Source organism: Sphaerodactylus townsendi, linkage group LG03 (genome assembly GCF_021028975.2).
Source record: "Sphaerodactylus townsendi isolate TG3544 linkage group LG03, MPM_Stown_v2.3, whole genome shotgun sequence".
Lineage (NCBI taxonomy): Eukaryota > Metazoa > Chordata > Lepidosauria > Squamata > Sphaerodactylidae > Sphaerodactylus > Sphaerodactylus townsendi.
In genome coordinates, this window is record NC_059427.1 from 169,741,164 (window position 1) to 169,762,159 (window position 20,996).

At 46.1% G+C, this 20,996-nt stretch overlaps 1 protein-coding gene across 1 annotated transcript in view; it reads left to right on the plus strand.

Annotated features, from left to right (window-relative positions):
- Window positions 1-2,114: 2,114 nt before the first annotated feature.
- The window catches only part of LRP1 (LDL receptor related protein 1), a 466,085-nt gene continuing 447,203 nt past the window's right edge, over window positions 2,115-20,996 (plus strand). The window contains 1 exon segment of the mRNA XM_048487597.1: window positions 2,115-2,882. Coding sequence (XP_048343554.1) covers window positions 2,786-2,882 — 97 coding nt within the window. The 5' untranslated portion in view covers window positions 2,115-2,785.

Consider the following 20,996-nt stretch of genomic DNA (forward strand, 5'->3'; position numbering starts at 1 on the left):
TGGCATATCCTAGGGTTGCCAACTAGAAAATTCCTGGGGATTTGGAGGTGGTGCCTGGGGAGAGGCATGATGGCATGCTAGGACTTCTATTTCTCCTAGACTCTATGACAGTGGTGGCGAACCTATGGCACGGGTGCCAGAGGTGGCACTCAGAGCCCTCTCTGTGGGCACACGTGCACAGAGTTTGTCATGTGGGGGGGGAAATAGCCCCACACACACACACATCTAGGCTGGCCTGGGCCGGTAGACTCGATGTGCATTCACCTCAGCGAGCAGGGAAGACTCGGCTGGTGGGCCTGGTGCCTGTGCTCCAGGTGGCTGCTACCTGAGGTGGGGGTGGGGGGAAGAGGCAGCAGAGATGCTAGAGGGGCACAGAGCAGCACACGTGGGACTTGCTGGAGGCTTCAGCAGGCTGGCCCCTGCTCGAGGGGGTTATTCAGGTTAAATTGCCGTGCTGGCACTTTGTGATAAATAAGTGGGGTTTGGGTTGCAATTTGGGCACTCGGTCTCGAAAAGGTTCGCCATCACTGCTCTATGATATACCATAGAGTTTGCCCTCTGAAGCAGTCACTTCCAGCAAGGGAGCGGATACCTGCACTCTAGAGAAGAATTGTAATTCTGGAAGAAATCCAGGCCCTGCTTTCATGTCCTTAACCCTTCCCTAACACAACCGTTCCATGGTATGAGATTAGGCCAGGGAAAAGGTTTTGAACTCCGACGCTCTTTGTATTTTAAAAAAGCAAACAATAATTCCAGACTAATGTGAGAATAAAGATGGCTCGCCTCTACTCCAGTGGGATGTGATGGACACATTTTCCTCCCAGATGTACCATGTGCCAACAAAATTCCACATAGGGTTGTGAATCATTAAAATAAATGAAAACCTTCATCAAGTAGTGATTAGAATGAAGCTTGGACACCTTATAAATAAGAGGCAGCAATTCTACTTATTAAGTAGGGTTGCCATCTCCAGGTTGGGAAATACTTGGCGATTTTAGGGGGCAGAGCCTGAGGATGGCCGGGTTTGGGAAGGGACTTCAGCAGGGTACGATATCCTAGAGTGCACCTTCCACTGCATGCATTTCCTCCTGGGGGACTGATCTCTGTCGCCCGGAAATCAGCTGTAATCCCAGGAGATCTCCCTGGAGGTTGGCAATCCCAATTGCCAGGCGGCAGCAAATCTGAATGGTATTCGTTTACTGATGCAACCTTTTGTTGTCTCCAGAGTGCTCTTCTAAGGGGCAGGGGGGGGGGATAAGGAATCAATGTTTCTTTGCAGGAGACAGTGTGGCCAAACCTTCCCTTCCGATGTCACACGCGGCGGCTCTTTTGCATTCGCCACGTTCATCGCCTCCGTGGCAATGCAGTCAAACGTGCATTTTGCTTGCAAGAATTCATGCCTGCACACTCCCCTTTTCCGCTCAGGAGATGGCCACGGGGTGAGAGAAAGCGAGAGCCCACCGTGGAGTGCACGGAAGGGCATCGGTGTATCCAGCACCCGCGAGAGGTCTTCTCTTGGGAACCACGCGACGACTACCTTTGCCAGGAGGAGGGGCTGCCTCCACATAAGCCAACGGGGAGGGGTGGGGAGGCCTGGCTGCTATTCGCTGCTCCTGAGCTCCCAAGCATTCCCTTTGTGCAACAGGAAGGGGGGCTTGCGACTTGCTCCTGGGCACCGCAGTGTTCCATGCAAGGGGGGGGGGGGGGGTTTTTGCAAAAAACAAAACAAAAGGCGATCTGCGATTTCAGTTAATTAAAATCAAGACACGTCTGATTGAAATGCATGAAAGGAAACTGCTGGGGTGGGCGGCCGGGGCCGGGGTCTTCTGGAGAAAGAAGTGTGATTCCACCGGGTGAATGCAATCCACATGTACGACACCCCCCCACCCCCCCCACCCCCCTACTGACACACTCTGCTTCCGCGCGCCCCTCATGCTGATGAACGATTTTTCTTAAAGAAACGCTGCCTTCCCTCCCATTCCAGCAGCTGGAAGAGGTGACGGGGGGCGGATGGGGGGATTGGGCAGCGCATGCGCCCTAGGCCCAGTGCCGCGTAGCCCCCGCTTGCAGCGCCCTCCCCTGCCTTTCCCTGGGAGCCCATGACGTCAGGCAGGGCGAAGGCGGCGCGAGCTCCATCAGGCGGCGGAGGCTTCTGCTGCGCCAGGCGGGGGCTGCTTTCTCCTACGCTCGGCAGTTGCAAGCGGAGGAGCCCCCTGCGGGGCAGCGACCCCAAGCCCGTGCATCCTTTGCGCCACCCAGGAGGGTCTCGGGAAGGGAAAGGGAGTCTGCCGCCTTTCCGTCTCCCCCCCTCCGGATCCGAAAGGACCCCCTCTTCCTTTCCTCCTCATCTCCCCTCCACGCATCATCCTTGACGGTCGTTGCAGTCACCTCGGCTCGCGTTTAAGCCGGTGCACCGGGAAGGAGGGTTCCGGGGCTGATTGTGCCTCCATCCCCGCCGCGCTTCTTCGTATTTTCCTGCATGCAACCACCCTTTCTGGCGAAGGAGGGCTGAACCCCCCTCCTCTCTGCCCTCCCCAGCCTTTGCAGCGGCTGGGTACTCTCATCGCCTAGGCTGGGAGGGAGAGAGGAGGAGGGCGAGGGGCTTTTCCTTGCAATCTGCCCCCCCCCTCCCTTCCCTCCTTCCGTGGATGTTGGAAGAACTGAAGACCCTAGGAAGGAGTGAGTGAAGAAGAGGAGACCTCAGCAGGAGAGGCGGCAGCTGTAGCTGCGAGTCCTGTGCGGACTGTCTGCAGAGACCTAATTTTTTTTTTTTTTTTGCACAAGCATGCTGGCCCACAGGGTAAAAATGATGGGGCCCTGGCTGCTGGTCCTAGGATTGTTGCACACACTAGTAGGGGTCGCCCCTATTTTTGCCCTTGAAGGTGAGTTAAAAAAATCTCTCCACCTCCGTCTTTCTCCTCTTTCCATACCTTTTGTTTCCCTTCATTTTGTCTAATGGAATAAATGCCAAATGCCTTTTATTTATTCGGTTGTCTTGTCTGCAGTTGCCTCCCTCCTATAAACAACGAAACAGCCCTCCGGTTTCTGGCAGCAAGGGTATTATTATGGTAGCTCTACGCCCCCCCCGGGTGGGGGGAGAGATTGTTGCTCTTAGGAATTCAACATAGGCTTCGCAGTTTTGAACAAAGCTACAGAGCTTTAAAAAAAATAAGTCAGTTTGTGAATTGGGGGTGGGGGGGTGGGGGTTGATGCATATTTTGCATTCACTTACCTGCATGTTCCCGTTGCACACAGAATGCAGTTTATTATGTGCATTTCTTTCCTGAGAAGATGATTGTATGTGTGAAAACATATCAAGATCGGACTGGGCTGTTGGGGGGGGGGGGAGGCGAAGGATGAGACTGTTAAAACCAGCATCTGCTTCTGAGAGAGCTCTGAAGGAAATCTGTCCCCAGTGCATTGGAATTACCCCCCCACACACACACACACACTTTTGTGCAGCTTTAAAACTACAGGAGTAAAAAAATGTTGAAGATGATCATGTTTTCTCCAAGTATAAATCCACACCCACTAGTTATCATTATTTGTAGGGGAGGAAACCACCTCCTGGTTTGATTCACAACTGTATGATCTTGGTAACGGCCAAGTGGTGGCTTGTGAAAACTTCTTTTTCCATTTCCTTTCCAGTTTCGGTCAATAAAGGCTTCTCCCCGGGTCTTCATCCATGTCTATCGTTCCATGTTCTGGGTTTGGTATCTAGGGACCTGGCCTTCAAAACCTACCTCAGATATCTCTAGCCCCGCTGGGAAGCTAGAGTTGGGAACTGAACAGAATGGTCTGGGAGGGAGGGAAGGGAAAGGCGGTCAAGTATGAATATTTAATGGACTGTCCTGAAGGCACAACTGGAGATGCTGTTTGCCAGAGCCTGAGATGTTGAGGCTTGGTAAATGTGATGGAATCCGGGGCTGTGAAAGGCGTCTGCAAAATTGGTGCTTCTTCTCGCCACCCCCTCCCCCAATTCTTATCTTCCAAGCCAAAGGACAGGCTGCAGTCCACCCTTGGTGCGTGACATAGCATATCCCAAACGCAGCAAGATGCTGAGTTCTGAGGGGCTGTTGTAAATTCACTTCAAAAACAGTACCTTAGTGTGGGCGGGCGGGCAGGAAGATGGAGGTGATGATGGGGGGAGGGGGGGACCGGCAAGTTTGTGAACAAAACACTGGGGATTGTCACTGGTGCAAGAATGTGTTTATTTACTCTGTTGATGTGGGGATCTTCAGTCCTAAGGAAAATCGGGCTAGGAATTTGCCTGTCATACATTTAGCAGAAGTGGTTGCCCGAAAATAGTGACTATATCTGTTGTATATCTGATAAAGAAAGCCTTTCTTCAACCGAGCTGGTTTACCGAGATTTCTTGCTAAGTTAGGGGTGTGTGAGTCATAACTTGGGTCTTTCAAGCTCTGGATTTGGATAATGGAGAGTTTCATTTTGCCCCAGCCACCCCAATCTGTGTTTTAACTGAACAGTTGAAACTTCTTGTTCACGCATGGCCTTCATGGTGTTCTCTGTACTGTTTACAGGTCATATCTGAGTTAAAGTTTGTGGTTTGGATTCCCTAGTCAGCTTTGCCTGGACATCACTTAAAATGTTCACTGGACAAAGGATTTCCTTCAGTGGAAATGAAACTTCTGGGTCTTCCTCTCCAACCACAGCCCAGAGTGTTCCTCAAATGCTGTTCCTTGGGGGACATGGCCCCTTGGAACAATTTGGGGTGAGGGTGCAAGTCAGCTGTTGGGGGAGTAGAAGAGAATTCTCCCCTCTTGTGTGGGTGGACATTTTAAGTAGAATCCAACACTCAACATAAGCTATGATAATTCTGTACACTGGATATAACAGGTTGTGCCTATTCATAAACTTTAGTGCATCTTGCTATTAAGCCATAACTGACTAATCTATCATTACTGTGCGATTTCAAAAGTCAGCAGATGTATTTTAAATTCTCTTTCACTCCTCAGCCCGCACCCCCCATTGCATAGGTCAGCATTTCCTGTTCTCAACCATCACTCTTTTCTTTCGTGAGTGGCTGAGCTACTCTGCAATTGACCAAGTCTCTTTGGACGACTTCCATCTTTTTAGAGCTTTATTTTGAACAAGAGCTCAGTGATGGCAAGCTTAGCCCTCGTGAACCAACTTTAGTTCCCATTGGAACAGAAAAGATTGTAACAGTTTGTCAGAGCACTCACGGAGAGTGGCTTTCTCTCACCTCTGAGTAATCAGCTCAGACCCACCTAGAATTAGGCGCGTACTGAAGGCAGGAATTGTGCGATTTCCAGGCATGTTTGAGTATTTCTGATTTTAGAAATGGAATACTCCATCCATCACTCCTCTATTCCTTTTTGGCTTCTCTGATAATACTGTCACTTCCACACCGGTCATCTTCTGTCTCCACACATCCCAGACCATGTCAGATGTACCCCTAATAGCTTGCTTTCAAACTTTGGTCTCCTTGGATCTCTTTCTCTGCCTGTTCAGACCTTTGAGGTTTTGTTCCAGCAATCACCTTCTTCTTGGTTTCCTGCCTTCCATAGCTCCCCTGCTAGTTTATATATGTTACATTTTTCCCCAGTTGCCTGTTAATTGCATGCTGGGAAGGCTGGTTGAAGTGTGCTATGTATTTCCGTGCTTTTTATTGGTCAGTATTGTCTATTGCAGGGGTAGGAAACCTGCAGCTCAAGAGCCGCATGCGGCTCTTCTGCCCTTGCACTGTGGCTCCACAAGCCGAGCCGCCGGCCCCATCCTTGCCCGCCCTGCAGGTAGCAGGGCTGGCGCACCAACTGCCAACGGTTGGCTGGGCCGCGCCGTGGGCTTCCCCTCTCGCCCGCCCCGTTGGAGCGGGGCGGGTGCTTTCCCGGCAGCCGGCAAGGCCGAGCCGCTGGCTTCATCCTTGCCCGCCCTGCAGGCAGCAGGGCGGGCGCATCCATGCGCTTCTCAGAATGAGTGGAGTAAAAGGTAAAAAAACCCTATATATATATAGTGTTATCTTTATTTTAAATGTCAAAAATTATTTGCGGCTCCAAGTGTTTTCTTTTCCCATGGAAAACGGGTCCAAATGGCTCTTTGAGTGTTAAAGGTTCCCTACCCCTGGTCTATTGTGACTGTCTCCAGGATTTTGGAAAGAGGTCCTTCACATCACCTACTACCTGGTCCTTTTAGCTGGCATTACCAGGGATTGAACCTGCGTGCAAAGCAGGGACCTTCTGCGTGCAAAGCAGATGCTGTACCACTGAGCCATGGCTCCTTCCTTCCCTTGATGATTAAGCTGTTGTATACTGAATCAGGTCCATCAAGGTCAGTATTGTCTGCTGTGATTGGCGGTGGCTCTCCAGGTTCTGAGATTTTTCTTTTCTCTCTTTCTTCTTGAGCTTTTTAACTGGGGATGGCAGAGACTGAACCTGAGACCTCAGGCCTTCAAAGCAAATGCTCTGCCTCTCAGCCACAGCCCCATCCCTGTTGCTTTTCACTGTCTGGGTAGATTTGCTGATTCACTACTCACACAGGCAGAGAAGCAGTGGTTTTCCAAATAAAGTAGAACTTCCTGTGGCCAGGTACAACATACTTCAATTTGAGTAAATTGTGTGGAGCTAGCCTGGAACACCAATTCTGCACATGGCATGGAGATCGGAGAACTAGCATTCCTGGACTGGAACAGGAAGACATGTAAACCTCTTTGGTATAAAAGTCTTATCCTGCTGTCCGATGTTGAACTCTGTAGGCTAGAGGTAACCATCATGCTGAGGTACATGGTGGGCTGCATATGTTCTGCAGTGTGCATGGAAGTGACTGTATCTGATCATATGGACTTGATTTATCTCACTCACTCACCTGGAAGACCAGCCATTACTGATACAGACTTTTATCACATGGACAGTGAGAAGGTGAATGCCTACAGGTAGTTTAGTCCGAGCAGACTCAGTATAGGGTGGGGTGACCATCTTCAAGGAAAAATCTCAGGACGATTTTTCCAAGCAGTATTAGTTGAGAGTCAGCATGGTGTGGTGGTTAAGAGCGGGTAGATTATGATCTGGAGAATCAGGTTTGATTCCCCACTCTTCCACATGAAGTCATCTAGGTGACCATGGTCCAACCACAGTTCTAGTAAAAATGGTGTTAAAACAAATTACCTGGCATTAGCTCTGTTCGCATCAGTGTTGTTTACAAAGGAAATGTCCCGATTGGGTAGGACCAAGATTATGTATATATGCAGGGCAGTCTTAACAGCATTGTAGGCCCTTGGGCAAAGCAGTGCGTGAGATACGTGCGTATACATGCACATGTGGTTGCAGAGGTGACCGTCATACTAAATTTGAGGCAAATGCCAATGTCCACTTGTTATAATAAAAATTAACAATAATATTGTTCATTATCTGTAGTAAAACACATGCTAAATGTGCATTTTCCAACAACAAATATAGCTTAGTATAGTATTTATCTATTGACAGCAAGTCACAACATGCTCATGCTATTCTCATGGGGCCCCCGGGCAACTGCCCAGTATGCCCATATGTTAAGATGGCCCTGTCTATATGGCAACAGTTTTCCATGTTCCTTTAGTTGCCGCCGCATTTGCAATGGCAGGCAGCATTTTCACTGCAGTTTCCTGGCACTTACCTTGATCCATCTACCTAGCCACAGCAGCTGTCCCCCACTTAACTGCCATTAGAGAAATCTTTAAAAAGTAATTGACATTCTGCCATGGCGTTAAGCTTAAGCAATACATAAATTGCTGATTTTTAAGCTGTAATGCTGTATCTGTTACATTTGTTCATTGAAATAGCTTAAAATCTGTACTCTTAATGACTGTAAGCATTAAGCTCATTTGAGATGTTAGTTAAGATTTTTGTTTTAAATCCCTTTGGTGGTATTCGGGTGGGAAAATAGCAGCCGTGGAGAGCTGAGACCAGGACAGTGTCTCTAATGAAGATAGGACCTGCAAAAGTGTCCATCTTTCCACCTGTGTGGCATACAACAGTGCTTGGATTGTACTCTTTCCCAAAGATGATAGCAGAACATGCTTGGGAAGGATTGTAGGAAAGCAGGGGAAAATATAGAAGCATGTTGATTAGCCAAGGACATCTTATGGATGTTCCAAACAAACCCGACTCTAGAAACCAGAGCAAAACCTCTACATGGAAGCAGCCCAGTGTACTTGTTGATGCAGAAAGATGAAGAAAGCACATATAATAACAATAATAATAACAATGATTATTACTATTATTGTTACTGAGGTTATTTCTTCCCTCCAAAGTAGGCTCAGGATGGATTACAAGATAAAATACACCAATTATACAAATAATGGTATCACATTAAATACACAGTCATAACCTTAAAATGACAATGCCAATCAGCGACTCCTCAATGTAACATGATAATGTAAGACAGTAATAAAAAAACATACACAACCGGTTTAAAACAATACAACAGCAAAAAAGAATTGCAGAGGAACCGAACATACTTGTTCTTTATCTCGTTAAAAAGCCTAATTTTATTATTTAGTTTTTGGGTTTGCATTTGTGTTGCACGTTGTAAGGGGAGAGACTCGGGCAGAGGACCTGTTTGTAAGGGGAACAAGTTGTAAGGGGAGAGACTCGGGCAGAGGACCTGTTTGTAAGGGGAACAAGTTGTAAGGGGAGAGACTCGGGCAGAGGACCTGTTTGTAAGGGGAGCAAGTTGTAAGGGGAGAAATTCAGGCAGAGCATCGGTTTGTTTGCAGGTCCTGTCTTTGTACTATGTCAGATTAGGGGTTCATCCAGTGCAGCATTTACCTACCTTATCAAGCAACACCCAGGATCTCTATCAAAGGTCTTCCCCAGCTCTAATATTTGAGATCACTTGAGGTACCAAACTAATTTTACATATGCACATCATGTTCCCTGCCACTGTGATGTTGGCTCCCCCCCCCCCCCCCCCCCCGGTATGCATTATCTTCTTTGAGGTTAGGTTGGTGCTTTCGTCGGCTTGGGGAACTTAAAAAAAAAAAGAGGGCAGAAAGCTTTTATTTCTTTTCTTCCGGTCTGCTCTAGGACTCCCTCTGCCAGCAAATAAGTTCTTAGGATAGGTTCTACCAACTGTTGTGTAAATACTGCGTCATGGGGCAAAACATTGGACCACTGTTGCTGGGGCACTGCGCTGGCACCACTGGAACGAAACATAATGTTTCTAGAATGTATGATGGAAGGCAAGCAGCGTTTCTTCAGTCGTGTGTTCCAGAAACATTTTTTTTGTTTAAAAAAAGAGCAGTTTGAGAGAGACAGAAATCTGCAACAGACATTAGACTCCAGGATGGATCCATGTCATGCCATGCATGCTCAGTTGCACAAGGCAGAGAACCCTGGCTTTTGTCAGACCTTTGAAATGTTTAAGTCCCAGTCCCAAACAGATTGGCTTGCAAATCTATTGATTGCAGAAGCATTTACTTCCAGTTAAGAGTACTTAGAATTTCAGTCTAGAGGCTGCTTCTTATTGCTCATTGAGGTGTATCCCTAAAGTGCTTAAAATGTGTACTCCTAAAAATATAGGGAGTAATTGGAGCAGACACCATGTACAAGGCGCCTTGATCGATTCTGTCTCCCTATTGAATGTACACACACTGGCAAACCTGATTTGGCCCCTGTGTAAGGTTTGAAGTGACCCTGAAAACAGAATGCTTTCTTCTGCCCTGTTTTAGGGTAGCTTTTCCTCCCCAAGGGTAATTATCCTTGCTGGCTTTGTTTTATTTATTTTTGTTTTAAATTTTTAAAAAAGCCCAAGAGTCTTCATTTGCAAGTTGATTTATTTGTTGAGTTACTTCTTTAAGCTCTTGGTTTATCTACACTCTTTAGTTTTTATTGCTACAGACAGAAGAGTGGAATTGCCTTTGAGCAGAAGCCAGTAGAGGACAGGGCTTCTATGAAGTACTTAGTTTATTTTAAATGTGCTTTCTTTGGTATTTCCCCCCATCGTCAACTGAAGCGTCGTGAACTACCCTGGCTGCTGGTTATAACTGCTACCGCCCTAAATCTTATATAACGTGGTTAAGTAGGCAGGGTGGTGATGGATTATTGTATATGTGAGCTAGGCGGTGTAATGGCCTGTTAGGACTTGCCAGTTCTGCGGCCGTACCTCTGCTTCACAAGATGGCATGTTCTGTAGGGACACTCGGATGCAAGTTTAGTGATCAGCAGCTCTTTCTCACTGGCTGGTTGTATACGGAGCGTAAGGGATGGGCTGTAAAGGGGGCTAAATTGAGATCCTAAGAAGTTCCAAACCAGGGTGCAGCATAGCTCTTGTGCCCAAAGATATCCCCTTCCTGTGTTTGTTATGGATCCCAACTTGATTAGTCAGTAGCCTGGCCTGTGCAAACACAGGTGAGACAGTAAAACAGTTCCTGGACTGTAGCATTTTGAACTTTAGGAGAGGAATTATGTGACTGAAAGCTCTCACATATTTAAAAAAAACCTTTCCTGCAAATATGAGCTAGTACTGTATCTAGCCACGCCAGTTTTCAGCAAGTAGTGATTTATATTTTTCATCACAAGAGTGTTCAAATGAGAGAGGAGGTGATGCGGTCATTTTTCTTTTTTTGTCAGATATTTTCCATAATGATTTTGGTCAGGCTCATTTTGTTGGTGACACCCTTGTTTCTTCTGTGTCCTTTTTTTTGGCACGCTTTTTTTGTATGCTATTAATAAGCAGTTGACGCCCAAATAATGTTAAAACATGTAAAAAATTTAATGGAAAAAAACTGGCATGAGGGAATGAAGACCCCCAGGTTTGTTTCTCACTTTGGATGAATGCTGTTGAAATAGGGAAACTCCGTCTCATTCCTAGCTGAGGCATCTGATTCCCCCTGCAACCTTTCTACAGTTTGAAGTGGTATAGTTCAGGAACAGCCTTATCTCCTGTTTGAGCAGACCAGACCTGATACAGGCAAACAATTCTTTTCAGTGTTACTGAAAATCCATGACCCTTGGTCAGAGTTTTGCTAAGACAAAGGCAGGCAACTGAAGTGTCTAAAAGAAGAATTCTGACGCACCTTCTCTTGGATGCCATTTTGGCAAAGAGGGGGTTAAATAACCATTGTCCTGTCTTTTTTGGTTTATGAGTTTGGGTTGATCCAAAGTAACTTGCCATAACCTTGGGACTATTTAAAATATGGTCCCCAGTACAAATTAGACTGACTAAAGTCTTGAATGGTCCATCTAAGAACTTGGTTCCCTGATAAAGCTTTTGACTAGTGATCCAGTGCAATATAATGATTTCATTAATTCCTTGCCTTTCTCCCCAAGGCAGGTTACATCATTCCCCTGTCCTCCATTTCATCCTCACAGCAATCTTGTGAGGTGGGTTACTTGGCCTAAGGTCATCTAGTGAACTTGTATGGCAGAGCGGGAATTCGAACCTTGGTTTCCCTGATCCTAATTTGACATTCTAACCAAGAGGAAAAATGTCTGGAGTCAAACCAGTTTCTAAGGTTGTACCAGTCAAGGATTCATATCAGGAGACACTGAGAGCATGTCTGCCTTCCTGTTTTGTACTCGGATACCGATCACAAAATAGTACTGCCTTATTCCAGTTTTGTATGGCTCAAGTGTGTTTGTATTGGCAAAATGGGACTTACGTTGGCAAAATACACAGAAGCAAGGTCTCCTCACCACTTGCATGGAATTGCAAAATAAAGCTGTTCTATCTATTTAATACTCTTTTATTGTTGCGACAGCGCCCTGAGCTAGTTTCAAATGAACTTTGGATGGGGTTATATTTGGCTGAAGAGCCTCATAGCAAATTCACAGAATTGTTTGAAGTTGATATCACTGAAGGTTTGTTGCATTATACTGGGAATTGAATGGCTAAAATCTTTTGTGTGTCATCTCTGGAGTATACCAGTAATGAACAAATAACAGCTGTATGCAGAAGTCTTATGATCGTCTTTGGTGATTCTGTGAAAGTTCTACCAGTTCCAAGTGTTTGATTCTGTGATGGTGTCATAAATGAAACATTTCTGGAAGTCTTGAAGCCATGGGGGGGAAGGATTTTTTATGGAGTTTTTTCCTGAAAAAAAGAAGGAATTTGGGGAAAATTTGAAACATGTAGAATATTTTCCTATCAAACCTAAACATTTTTTTCACTGATTGAATAGCATGCTGTGCATAAGGTATAACCTAGTTAGCATAATGCACAATTTTAATAAGAAAAAAATGCACGTATACTCAATATTTGAGAGTTGCAGTCTGCTCAGTCCCATGTGCTCAGTCCCATGTTTCCTTAGCACATATGTGTTAATTTTTGCTATGTAAGAAGCAGGGAAAAATAAAAATTGAAAGAAACTATTTATTAAACAAAATAAAGTCTATTATTTGGACAGAAACCCTCTCTGGCAGTGCTTGTGTTTTGTCTGCAACTCCCCCCACTGCTTAAACAACCTGACAGAGGTTACTCTCCCCAGCCCGTCCATGCAATCAGCAGGAGGTGGGGGAGACGGAGACTTGCACTGTGTGTGCGCGTGCATGCACAATCGGTGTTCTTGGAGTGATGAAATCACTTCTGGCCTGACTCGGAAGCAAGGCCATTGGGCTGTGGGGTGACTTCCCTGCATTCGCCCAAAGGTATATGGTTTAGTTACAGAGTTTTGGGTGGATGTGAGAGCGTTGCCCAATATAATATCATTTCTGATGCTGATTGGGCACCCCCCATTTTCCTTCCATTTCTCACCTGAAGGGCGAAAAGCAGGCAGTTGGCAACCCCACTTAAAATGTTGTTGTGAGGATAAAAGGATAGAATGGAGAAGGGGAAACAATGTTGTAAGTTAGAGTGTTGTGGGTTTTCTGGGTTGTAAGGCCGTGTTCCAGTGTTTCTCCTGACATTTTGCCTGCATCTGAGACTGGCATCCTCTGAAGAGGATGCTACTGGAACACGGCCATACAACCCGGAAAACCCACAACACTCTAGTGATTCTGGTCGTGAAAGCCTTCAACAATGTTGTAAGTTGCTTTGGGTCTGTGTTGGAGAGAAAAGCTGAGTGTAAATGTCTAAATAAGCTAAAATAAATAACTAAATAGTAATGATGTCTGTTATGGTAGAAGTAATCTGGTAATGTACTAGTGAATTGGCAATTTGATGCCCTTAAATGGCACTTCAGCACCAAGTGTCTTGGGTGATTTGACTAATGTTACCTAGCTTACAACTTCTGCAAATTGAAATGCTACAGGCTTATAAATAATATGTTTAGTTACAAAAGCCAAACACGAGAACAAGGCCCTGGGCTATCTGGTGGTGGCAGACCTGATACCCCCACTACAAGGCTTCCTCACGGCTGCAGTCAGTACCGTGTTTCCCCAAAAATAAGACAGGGTCTTATATTAATTTTTTTGCATTAGGGCTTATTTTCGGGGTAGAGCTTATTTTAGGGGAAATATGGTACCTTCACAATTCATTAAGGCGGGCTCTCTGCAGCCCTGTTGCTTCCCTGTCACATGCGATGCAAGCCGCATCCTCATTGGCAGGGAGCACCCTGCTGGATCACACCATCCTGATCTGTAACTACCAGTAGGGCTTATTTTTGGAGTAGGGCTTATATCTTAAGCCTCCTCCAAAAAGCCTGAAAAATCTTGATAGGGCTTATTTTCGGGGTAGGTCTTGTTTTCAGGGAAACGGTAGAATCACAGTGGGAAAACAGTGTATGTACAATGCCAGATAAAGTGTTATTGTTCAGTTCTTCCCAAACAGACAAGGCAACTTCATTTATGCAAACAAAACAAGAAGTGCACAGAGAAGATTGTCAAATAAATACTGTTTACATATTGAAGATTCTCTGTGCACCCTTTGTTTTGTTTTCACCTTTTCTGGTGCAGCCCATCTGTGCTGCTTAATATGCATGCAGAGCTCAGGCATACATTTAGTGAGATATCCAGGTGGGGCCCGGAGATCTCCCAGAATTATAGTTAATCTCCAGACTTTATAGATTCGCTCAACCAGGAGAAAATGACTGCCTCAAAGGTCCGACCCCTATGATATTATACCCAGCTGAGTCTCTTCCCATCCCTCCACTCTCTGACCCCCCTCAAGTCCCCCCCCCCCCAACTCCTGGACTTTTCCAGCGTGAACTTTGCTATACTGTACATGCTGTTGTCATGAGCTCCTAAATGTTAATTCCTCTTTACTGTGGACTCTTTAAAAAGGGCCTGGGGGAGAAAGCAACGATCTGGGATTTTATTTTCAGGGCAGGACAACCAGTATGCAACAAGTCTGTCTTCTGCTGGCTACTGGTAACCATGCCTTATGAGGATAAGGGACTGCTAAAATCTTAGATGGTCTCCCATCTCTCTCCCAACATTCTGAACTGTTTTCCAAAACTTTTTGGGGGAGGGCATATGGTCCAAGTAAAGAATGGCTGATCTGAAGGGGGGAAAGGTTAGTGTGCCTATACGCAGAGGCGTTCTTCCTATTGGGCAAAATGGGCATTTGCCCAGGGCGCCCCCTTGTGGGCGGCGCAAAAACTGCAGGTTCGCTTGTGGGATTTTTTGATTTTTCAGTGTCTTTCTGTTTTTGGCCGGCAGAGGACGCAGTTTTTAGGCTAGCAGCACCAAAATTTCGGGGATGTTTCGGGAGACTCTCCTGATTCTATCACCTAGGTTTGGTGAGGTTTGGTTCAGGGAGTCCAAAGTTATGGACTCCCAAAGGGGGTGCCCCATCCCCCATTGTTTCCAATGGGAGCTAATAGGAGATGGGGCTACACTTTTGAGGGTCAATAACTTTGGACCCCCTGAACCAGACTTCACCAAACCTGGGAGGTATCATCAGGAGAGTTTCTTACTGATACCACCCATGTTTTGTGAAGTTTAATCCAGGGGTCCAAAGCTATGGACTCCCAAAGGGAGTGCCCCATTCCCCATTGTTTCCAATGGAAGCTAACAGAAGATGGGGGCTACACCTTTGAGGGTCCATAACTTTGGACCCCCTGAACCAAACTTCAGCAAACCGGGGTGGTATCATTAGGAGAGTCTCCTAAAGATACCCTGAAAGTTTGGTGTTGCTATCTTTTGCACCCCTGACAGCAGGCACCCCCCAAATTTCCCCAGATTTTCCTTTTAACCCCCCCCCCCTTTGGCATGGATTTAAAGGGAGAATGTGAGGTCCCCAGTTTAAACATTGAAAGTGATGCTGTTTCAGGGTGGGGGAGAATCCACCCCAAAACAGCATCACTTTCAATGTTGTTTAAACTGGGAACCCCAGATTCTCCCTTTAAGATGGATTTAAAAGGAGTATCTGGGCTCCCTAGTTTAAACACCATTGAAAATGATGCTGTTTGGGGGTGGATTTCAGCATCACTTGTTTAAACTAGGGAGCCCAGATTCTCCTTTAAAATCCACCTTAAAGGGAGAATCTGGGGTTCCCAGTTTAAATAACATTGAAAGTGATGCTGTTTCCCCCAAATGGGGGGTCTGGATACAACACCATAAAATGTTTTCATAGCAGTAATAAAACATTTTGAAAGCATTTTGAAAATGTTTTCCAAAAAAATTATTTCTGCTGTGTGGCATGGCCTATTGCTGTGTTCAGATTTGTGAATTGGGGCATGTTCTAATGTGATGGTGACTTTGAAACGACCTGGTGTAAAAAATCATTGGCTCATTCCGCACATGCAGAATAATGCACTTTCAAACTGCTTTCAGTGGTCTTTGAAGCTGTGCGGAATAGCAAAATCCCCTTGCAAACAGTTGTGAAAGTGGTTTGAAAACACATTATTTTGCGTGTGCGGAAGGGGCCATTGCTTGATCACAGTGGGGGAGGGTGGCTGCCCATGGGGGGCACCAAACTCCAGTTTGCCTAGATATGCCACTGGGCGTAGCTACAAGGGGGCCGGGGGGGTTCACATTGCACCGGGCACGCGGGGGGGGGGGGGGGGCGGCATCGAACTCAGGTTTTGCCCAGGGCTCCAGTTTGTCTAGTTACGCCACTGCCTATACGTGGGAACTTTGGTAACAAAATATTGGTGACTGAATGTGACCATGAGGTAAATTTGAAGGGGAGAATACAAATACGACTTAAACTATTCTCCTGCAGTCCTTCAGGCTGTAAGAATTTAAGTATTATAATCTGCTCAACTCTTCTCTGCTCCAAGTACTGGACCTTAAAGCATATTTATTCTAGAAATGGGTATCTTTAATCCAATTTAACATTAGTGGCTTTCCCCAAATACTCCTCAGTAGTTTGGTGAGGTTCCTGGGAATACTGTGTTAGAGATTTCTAGCCCTCCTCCAGCCCTCAAATTATAGTTTCTAGAATTTCCTGAGGGGAGGAAATGACGATTAAAAGTTTAAGTCTGTAGTTTTGCAGGATGTGTCTGTATGTTTGGTATGTTAGCAGAGATCTGTTCATAACGTCCGTGGCAGATAAGAAGACTGTCCTCTCATGAAAGAAAACTGGGGTTTTTTTTGCACCTGGATAGAAATATAGTGCCTTGACCCAGGTAGCCCAGGCTAGCTCAGTCTTGCCCGATCTTGGAAGTTAAGGGTCAGCCCTGCTTAGTATTTGGATGGGAAGCCATCAAGGAATACCAAAATCCCTATGCAGAGGCAGGCAATAATAAACCACCCATGAACTTCTCTCGCCTTGTGGTCTCCATAGCCCTTTATTCATGCAGTGGTGAGTTTGTGGCTGTGTGCTTTGCAGTGGGGTTTTCCCCTGAATTTTTTTGTTTAAACGGGGAAAGCCCACTACAAGGCATCCATAGCTGATCTGATCCACCATTTGGCCCCATGAGTTCTGGAGAGGTGGAAATGTATGCATAAGTGATGGACTTGGCAATGGAGACCAAGTACATAAAAGCCCCACATGTCAGTGGTGATTTGGTGGCCAAAAAAAGGATAATTGTGTTATTGTTCTGCTAATTAATTAATTAGATTTATTAGCCGCCCTCCCCTGAAGGGCTCAGGGCGGCAAACAACAAAATAATAATATGATAACAACAATTATTAAAACCCATAACAAACAGTATATTACGATTTAAAACCAAAATAACTCAGGTAACTCAGACGGTGACAAACCCCCCCCCCCCACCCCACTCCCCCAAGTGAGCCCACCGGAGGCTGGAATGATGGAATCACACTCAACCCAGCTGACCGAATGCAAGATGACACCATCATATTCCACATTAATTAATCTGAAAGATCTCTCATCTGCTGGTTCTGGATTTGCAGTTGCCAGCATGCATTAGAATCTCTGTTCCCTTTGTAAGCCTTCATTGAATGTATTTCTTCCTCCCAGCTTTTCAGCCATCTTCTCAATTTGAAAATGCAGTAAATTATTAAGGGGCAACCACTTCACATTCTATGATTTTGAGGATGAATGTCTGTGGATTGAGAAACCCTTTGCTATTTGTGTAACATTTGATAGGGCAATGGTTAGAGGAAACAAGGCAAGAGGATGTGAGTGATTGAGAGTGAATGAATTGGGGTAGAAATATTAGTGTGTTAGTGAGCTAGGCTGGTACAGTGGTACAGTCCAATACTGGACTGGGATCTGAGCAGCCCAGTTTCAAATCCCAGTTTTACTGTGGAAGCTTGCTGAGTGACCTTGGGGCAGTCACACACTTTCAGCCTGATCTACCCCACAGGATCGTTGTTAGGATGATATGGAGGAGAGGAGAATAATGTAAGTGGGGGCAAAAGGTAGGGTATAAATGAAGTAAATAAAATATATTTGTGTCCGTAGATGGGAATTCAGGAAAATATGGATGCAAACTAGGATCTGATTATGCCCAATGTGTTTGCTGTGTGGTGGGGGTGAATGTCCATCACAGCAAGATCTTTTATGGGCTTATTTATGGAGCAGCAGTGGCGTAGTAGCTAAGAGCAGGTGCACTCTTATCTGGAGGAACCAGGTTTGATTCCCAGCTCTACTGCTTGAGTTGTGGAGGCTTATCTGGGGAATTCAGATTAGCCTGTGCACTCCCACACATGCCAGCTGGGTGACCTTGGGCTAATCACAGCTTTTCGGAGCTCTGTCAGCCCCACCCACCTCACAGGGTGTTTGTTGTGAGGGAGGAAGGGCAAGGAGATTGTAAGCCCCTTTGAGTCTCCTATAGGAGAGAAAGGGGGGATATAAATCCAAAACTCTTCACTCTTCTTATTTCTTCAAGCCTTGCTTTCACTTTTCCTCCCCTCTGTGACAAGCAAGACCATTTCTAGCATGATTTTAATTTTTAATTCACCATCAGAGCAGGCAGATTTGCCAGTGAGCACAGCTTTGCCCCAGACATCTTTCTTCCACCCACAGCCAACTTTCCCACTCCCTCCCACTGCCATCCATGCCTTTCCCCTCACCCCCTTCCATGCCTGTGGCTCCTCCAAGTGAAAGAAGCTCACTCACACGAAGTTAGCCAAAACACAAAAACCTTCTATTGATATATCGAGATTTTGACAGAGAGTGTTAGAAATAACAAGCTTCTGTGCTAAAACAGCAGCAGCAGCAGGGAGGTGTGGGGAGAGAAAATATCTACTGTAGACAGTGTCTATAGTAGTGTGTGGTCCAGTGAATTTCATTGCTCTTTCATTGGGGGGGGTGGGTGTGGATTATTTTTTGGAACTGTAATATCGATAAAAGTGCAGTTTAAAGACTAAGCCAGCAATCTTGACTGCCGAGTGTTATGAGATCAGTGCCTTTAAGAATAAGTTGATGAGCAGAGTTAAGTGAACCAGAAAAGCTGCGTACCGAGGAGGGAGTTTCTCCTCGCAAATAAACAGAGAAACGTAAGGAGAGTCCACTGCAAGCCCACTGTGTATAGAAGTGCCCCAAGGTAAGTTCTATGTATAATAGGCCAAAGTTAGAACATTGAATGGTTGTTTCTGCCATATGAGACATGGTTTGAAGCTCAGTGCCTATGATTCCTGAGAAAATGCGTGTGTAAAGTGCCGTCAGTTGGCAACTGACTCACAGCTACCCCAGCAAGGGACTTTCAAGGCAAATGAGAAGCAGAGGTGATTTGCCATTGTCTTCCTCTACAAAGTCTTCCTTGGTGGCTACCCCAACTAAGGACTTTCAAGGCAAGTGAGAAGCAGAAGGGGTTTGCCATTGCCTTCCTCTGCAGAGCCTTGCCTGGTGGCCTCACTTCCAAGTACTGACTCTGCTTAGCTTTTGAGACCTGGTGAGATCAAGCTATACCAGGGGTCGGGAACCTTTTCCCCTCAAAGAGCCATTTGGCTCACCCTCCCCCGCTCACCCCCCCCACTTGCTTGCATGCCCCCCCTCCGCCCTCTTGCTCGCTCGCGCCCCCCCGCCCGCTCACCCCCCCCCTGCGCCTGCAGGGCAGGCGAAGATGGGCCCGGCGGCTCGGCCTGGCCGGCTGCCGGGAAAGCACCCGCCTCGCAATGAGCGAGGCGGGCAGCAGGCAAAGCCCGCGGCGCGGCCTGGCCGGCCTCGGGCGAGGGATGCGCCCGCCCTGCTGCTTGTAGGGCTGGCGAAGATGGGCCCGGCGGCGCGGCTCATGGAGCCACAGAACAGCGGTGGAAGAGCCGCATGCGGCTCGCGAGCCGCGGGTTCCCGACCCCTGAGCTATACCATGCTGCCTTCCCTCCCTCCTGAGAAAACATGTAGGTTAAAAAGTTGGTTACCATGACCACCTTTCTGTCTGAATGATTCTTATCAGAATGTCTGTACTATTTTGACAAGAGAGTAGATTATAGCAATACGAATTAACACACTGCTCTTCAAGATTATGAAGGCTCATTTGAGCCACAACTGTTGTGAGAGATTCTAAGAGATAAGATTATTAGAAGGTCAGGAGTGCGCACTCGGAGGACGTCTCTGCCCCAGTCTTGAATTGATAATCTCTCCCCTTGTAGACTTGACAGTAGGAACTGCAGATACCCGCAAAGAACTTTCAACGCCTTACTAAACTGAAGGTGGGGAAGCCAAAACTATTAAAGCGGTGTAAACTAATAAAAGTGTATATGCAGATATACTCTTGAATGTTTACAGGAACTAATAACATAGTCTGCGCGGCTGCCAAGGACACACACACACCTAATCTCACATAGATCTTATTCGCAGAAACAGTACATGAGGTAGTATACCCTCCTGTGGATTATTCTGCTTCAAGACTGCAGAGGTGACTCAAATGCTTGTGAGCTCTTCTATATAAAAAGTTTTTGTCTGTTGAAAATTGGATGTTAAGGAGAAGGGTTGTAGCTTGGTGTTCCTTGTGAGCTTTCTGTGTGTTTGAGGCTGTGCTTGTCTGCACAGTCTAGACGTGAACTTGTGTCTCCTGAATGACCTGTCCACTGACTCAGCCGTGATAGCTTCCTGAACTTTGATTGCATTACTTCGATTGCTGAAAGAACAGAACAAATTGCTCACGAGGCAAAAAGAAAACCGTTTGGACTGTGGATTGCAAAACTTAGACCCCCCCCTCAATTCCCCCTCCCCTTTGGGGTATTTACACTGCAATCCCATGCAGAGTGACTACTGAAATAAACGGGTTTAGAATGATGTAACTCTGCATAGTGAGATGTCAGCATTTTTCATGGATTTGAGCAACAGTTTTTAATTGCAGTAGAAGTTTGCCTCGCTAGCTGTATTTCAGTGCATGGTTTCTCAATTGGTGCATGTGGGAATAATCACCCTTTTCCATAAAATATTGGTCTTGAAGCTCAGTCACTTCCCTCTTTTCTTTCCCACCCCAGTGTCTTCTTAGGCCCAGATGAAATCCTGTGGAATTCTATCGCTGATTACTGTGGGCTCTGCCTTTGTAGACCATTTAAGGCAAGGCCTCTATCAAGATAATGCCTTGACCTAGATTCCCTACATTTTTATTTGTATTTGTGCAGTGGGATCACTTCTGAAGTTACTCTGATTTTTGGGAATCAACTACTCCTTTTATTTAACTGACCTGTTTGGCTGACTGGTGCTGTCATTTGTGGGGAAGGGGTGGTCTGCTGCTTTTTAATTTTACAGTTTTGCTGTTTTTGTTTTATTGACATACACAGGCAAGTGCAACACTG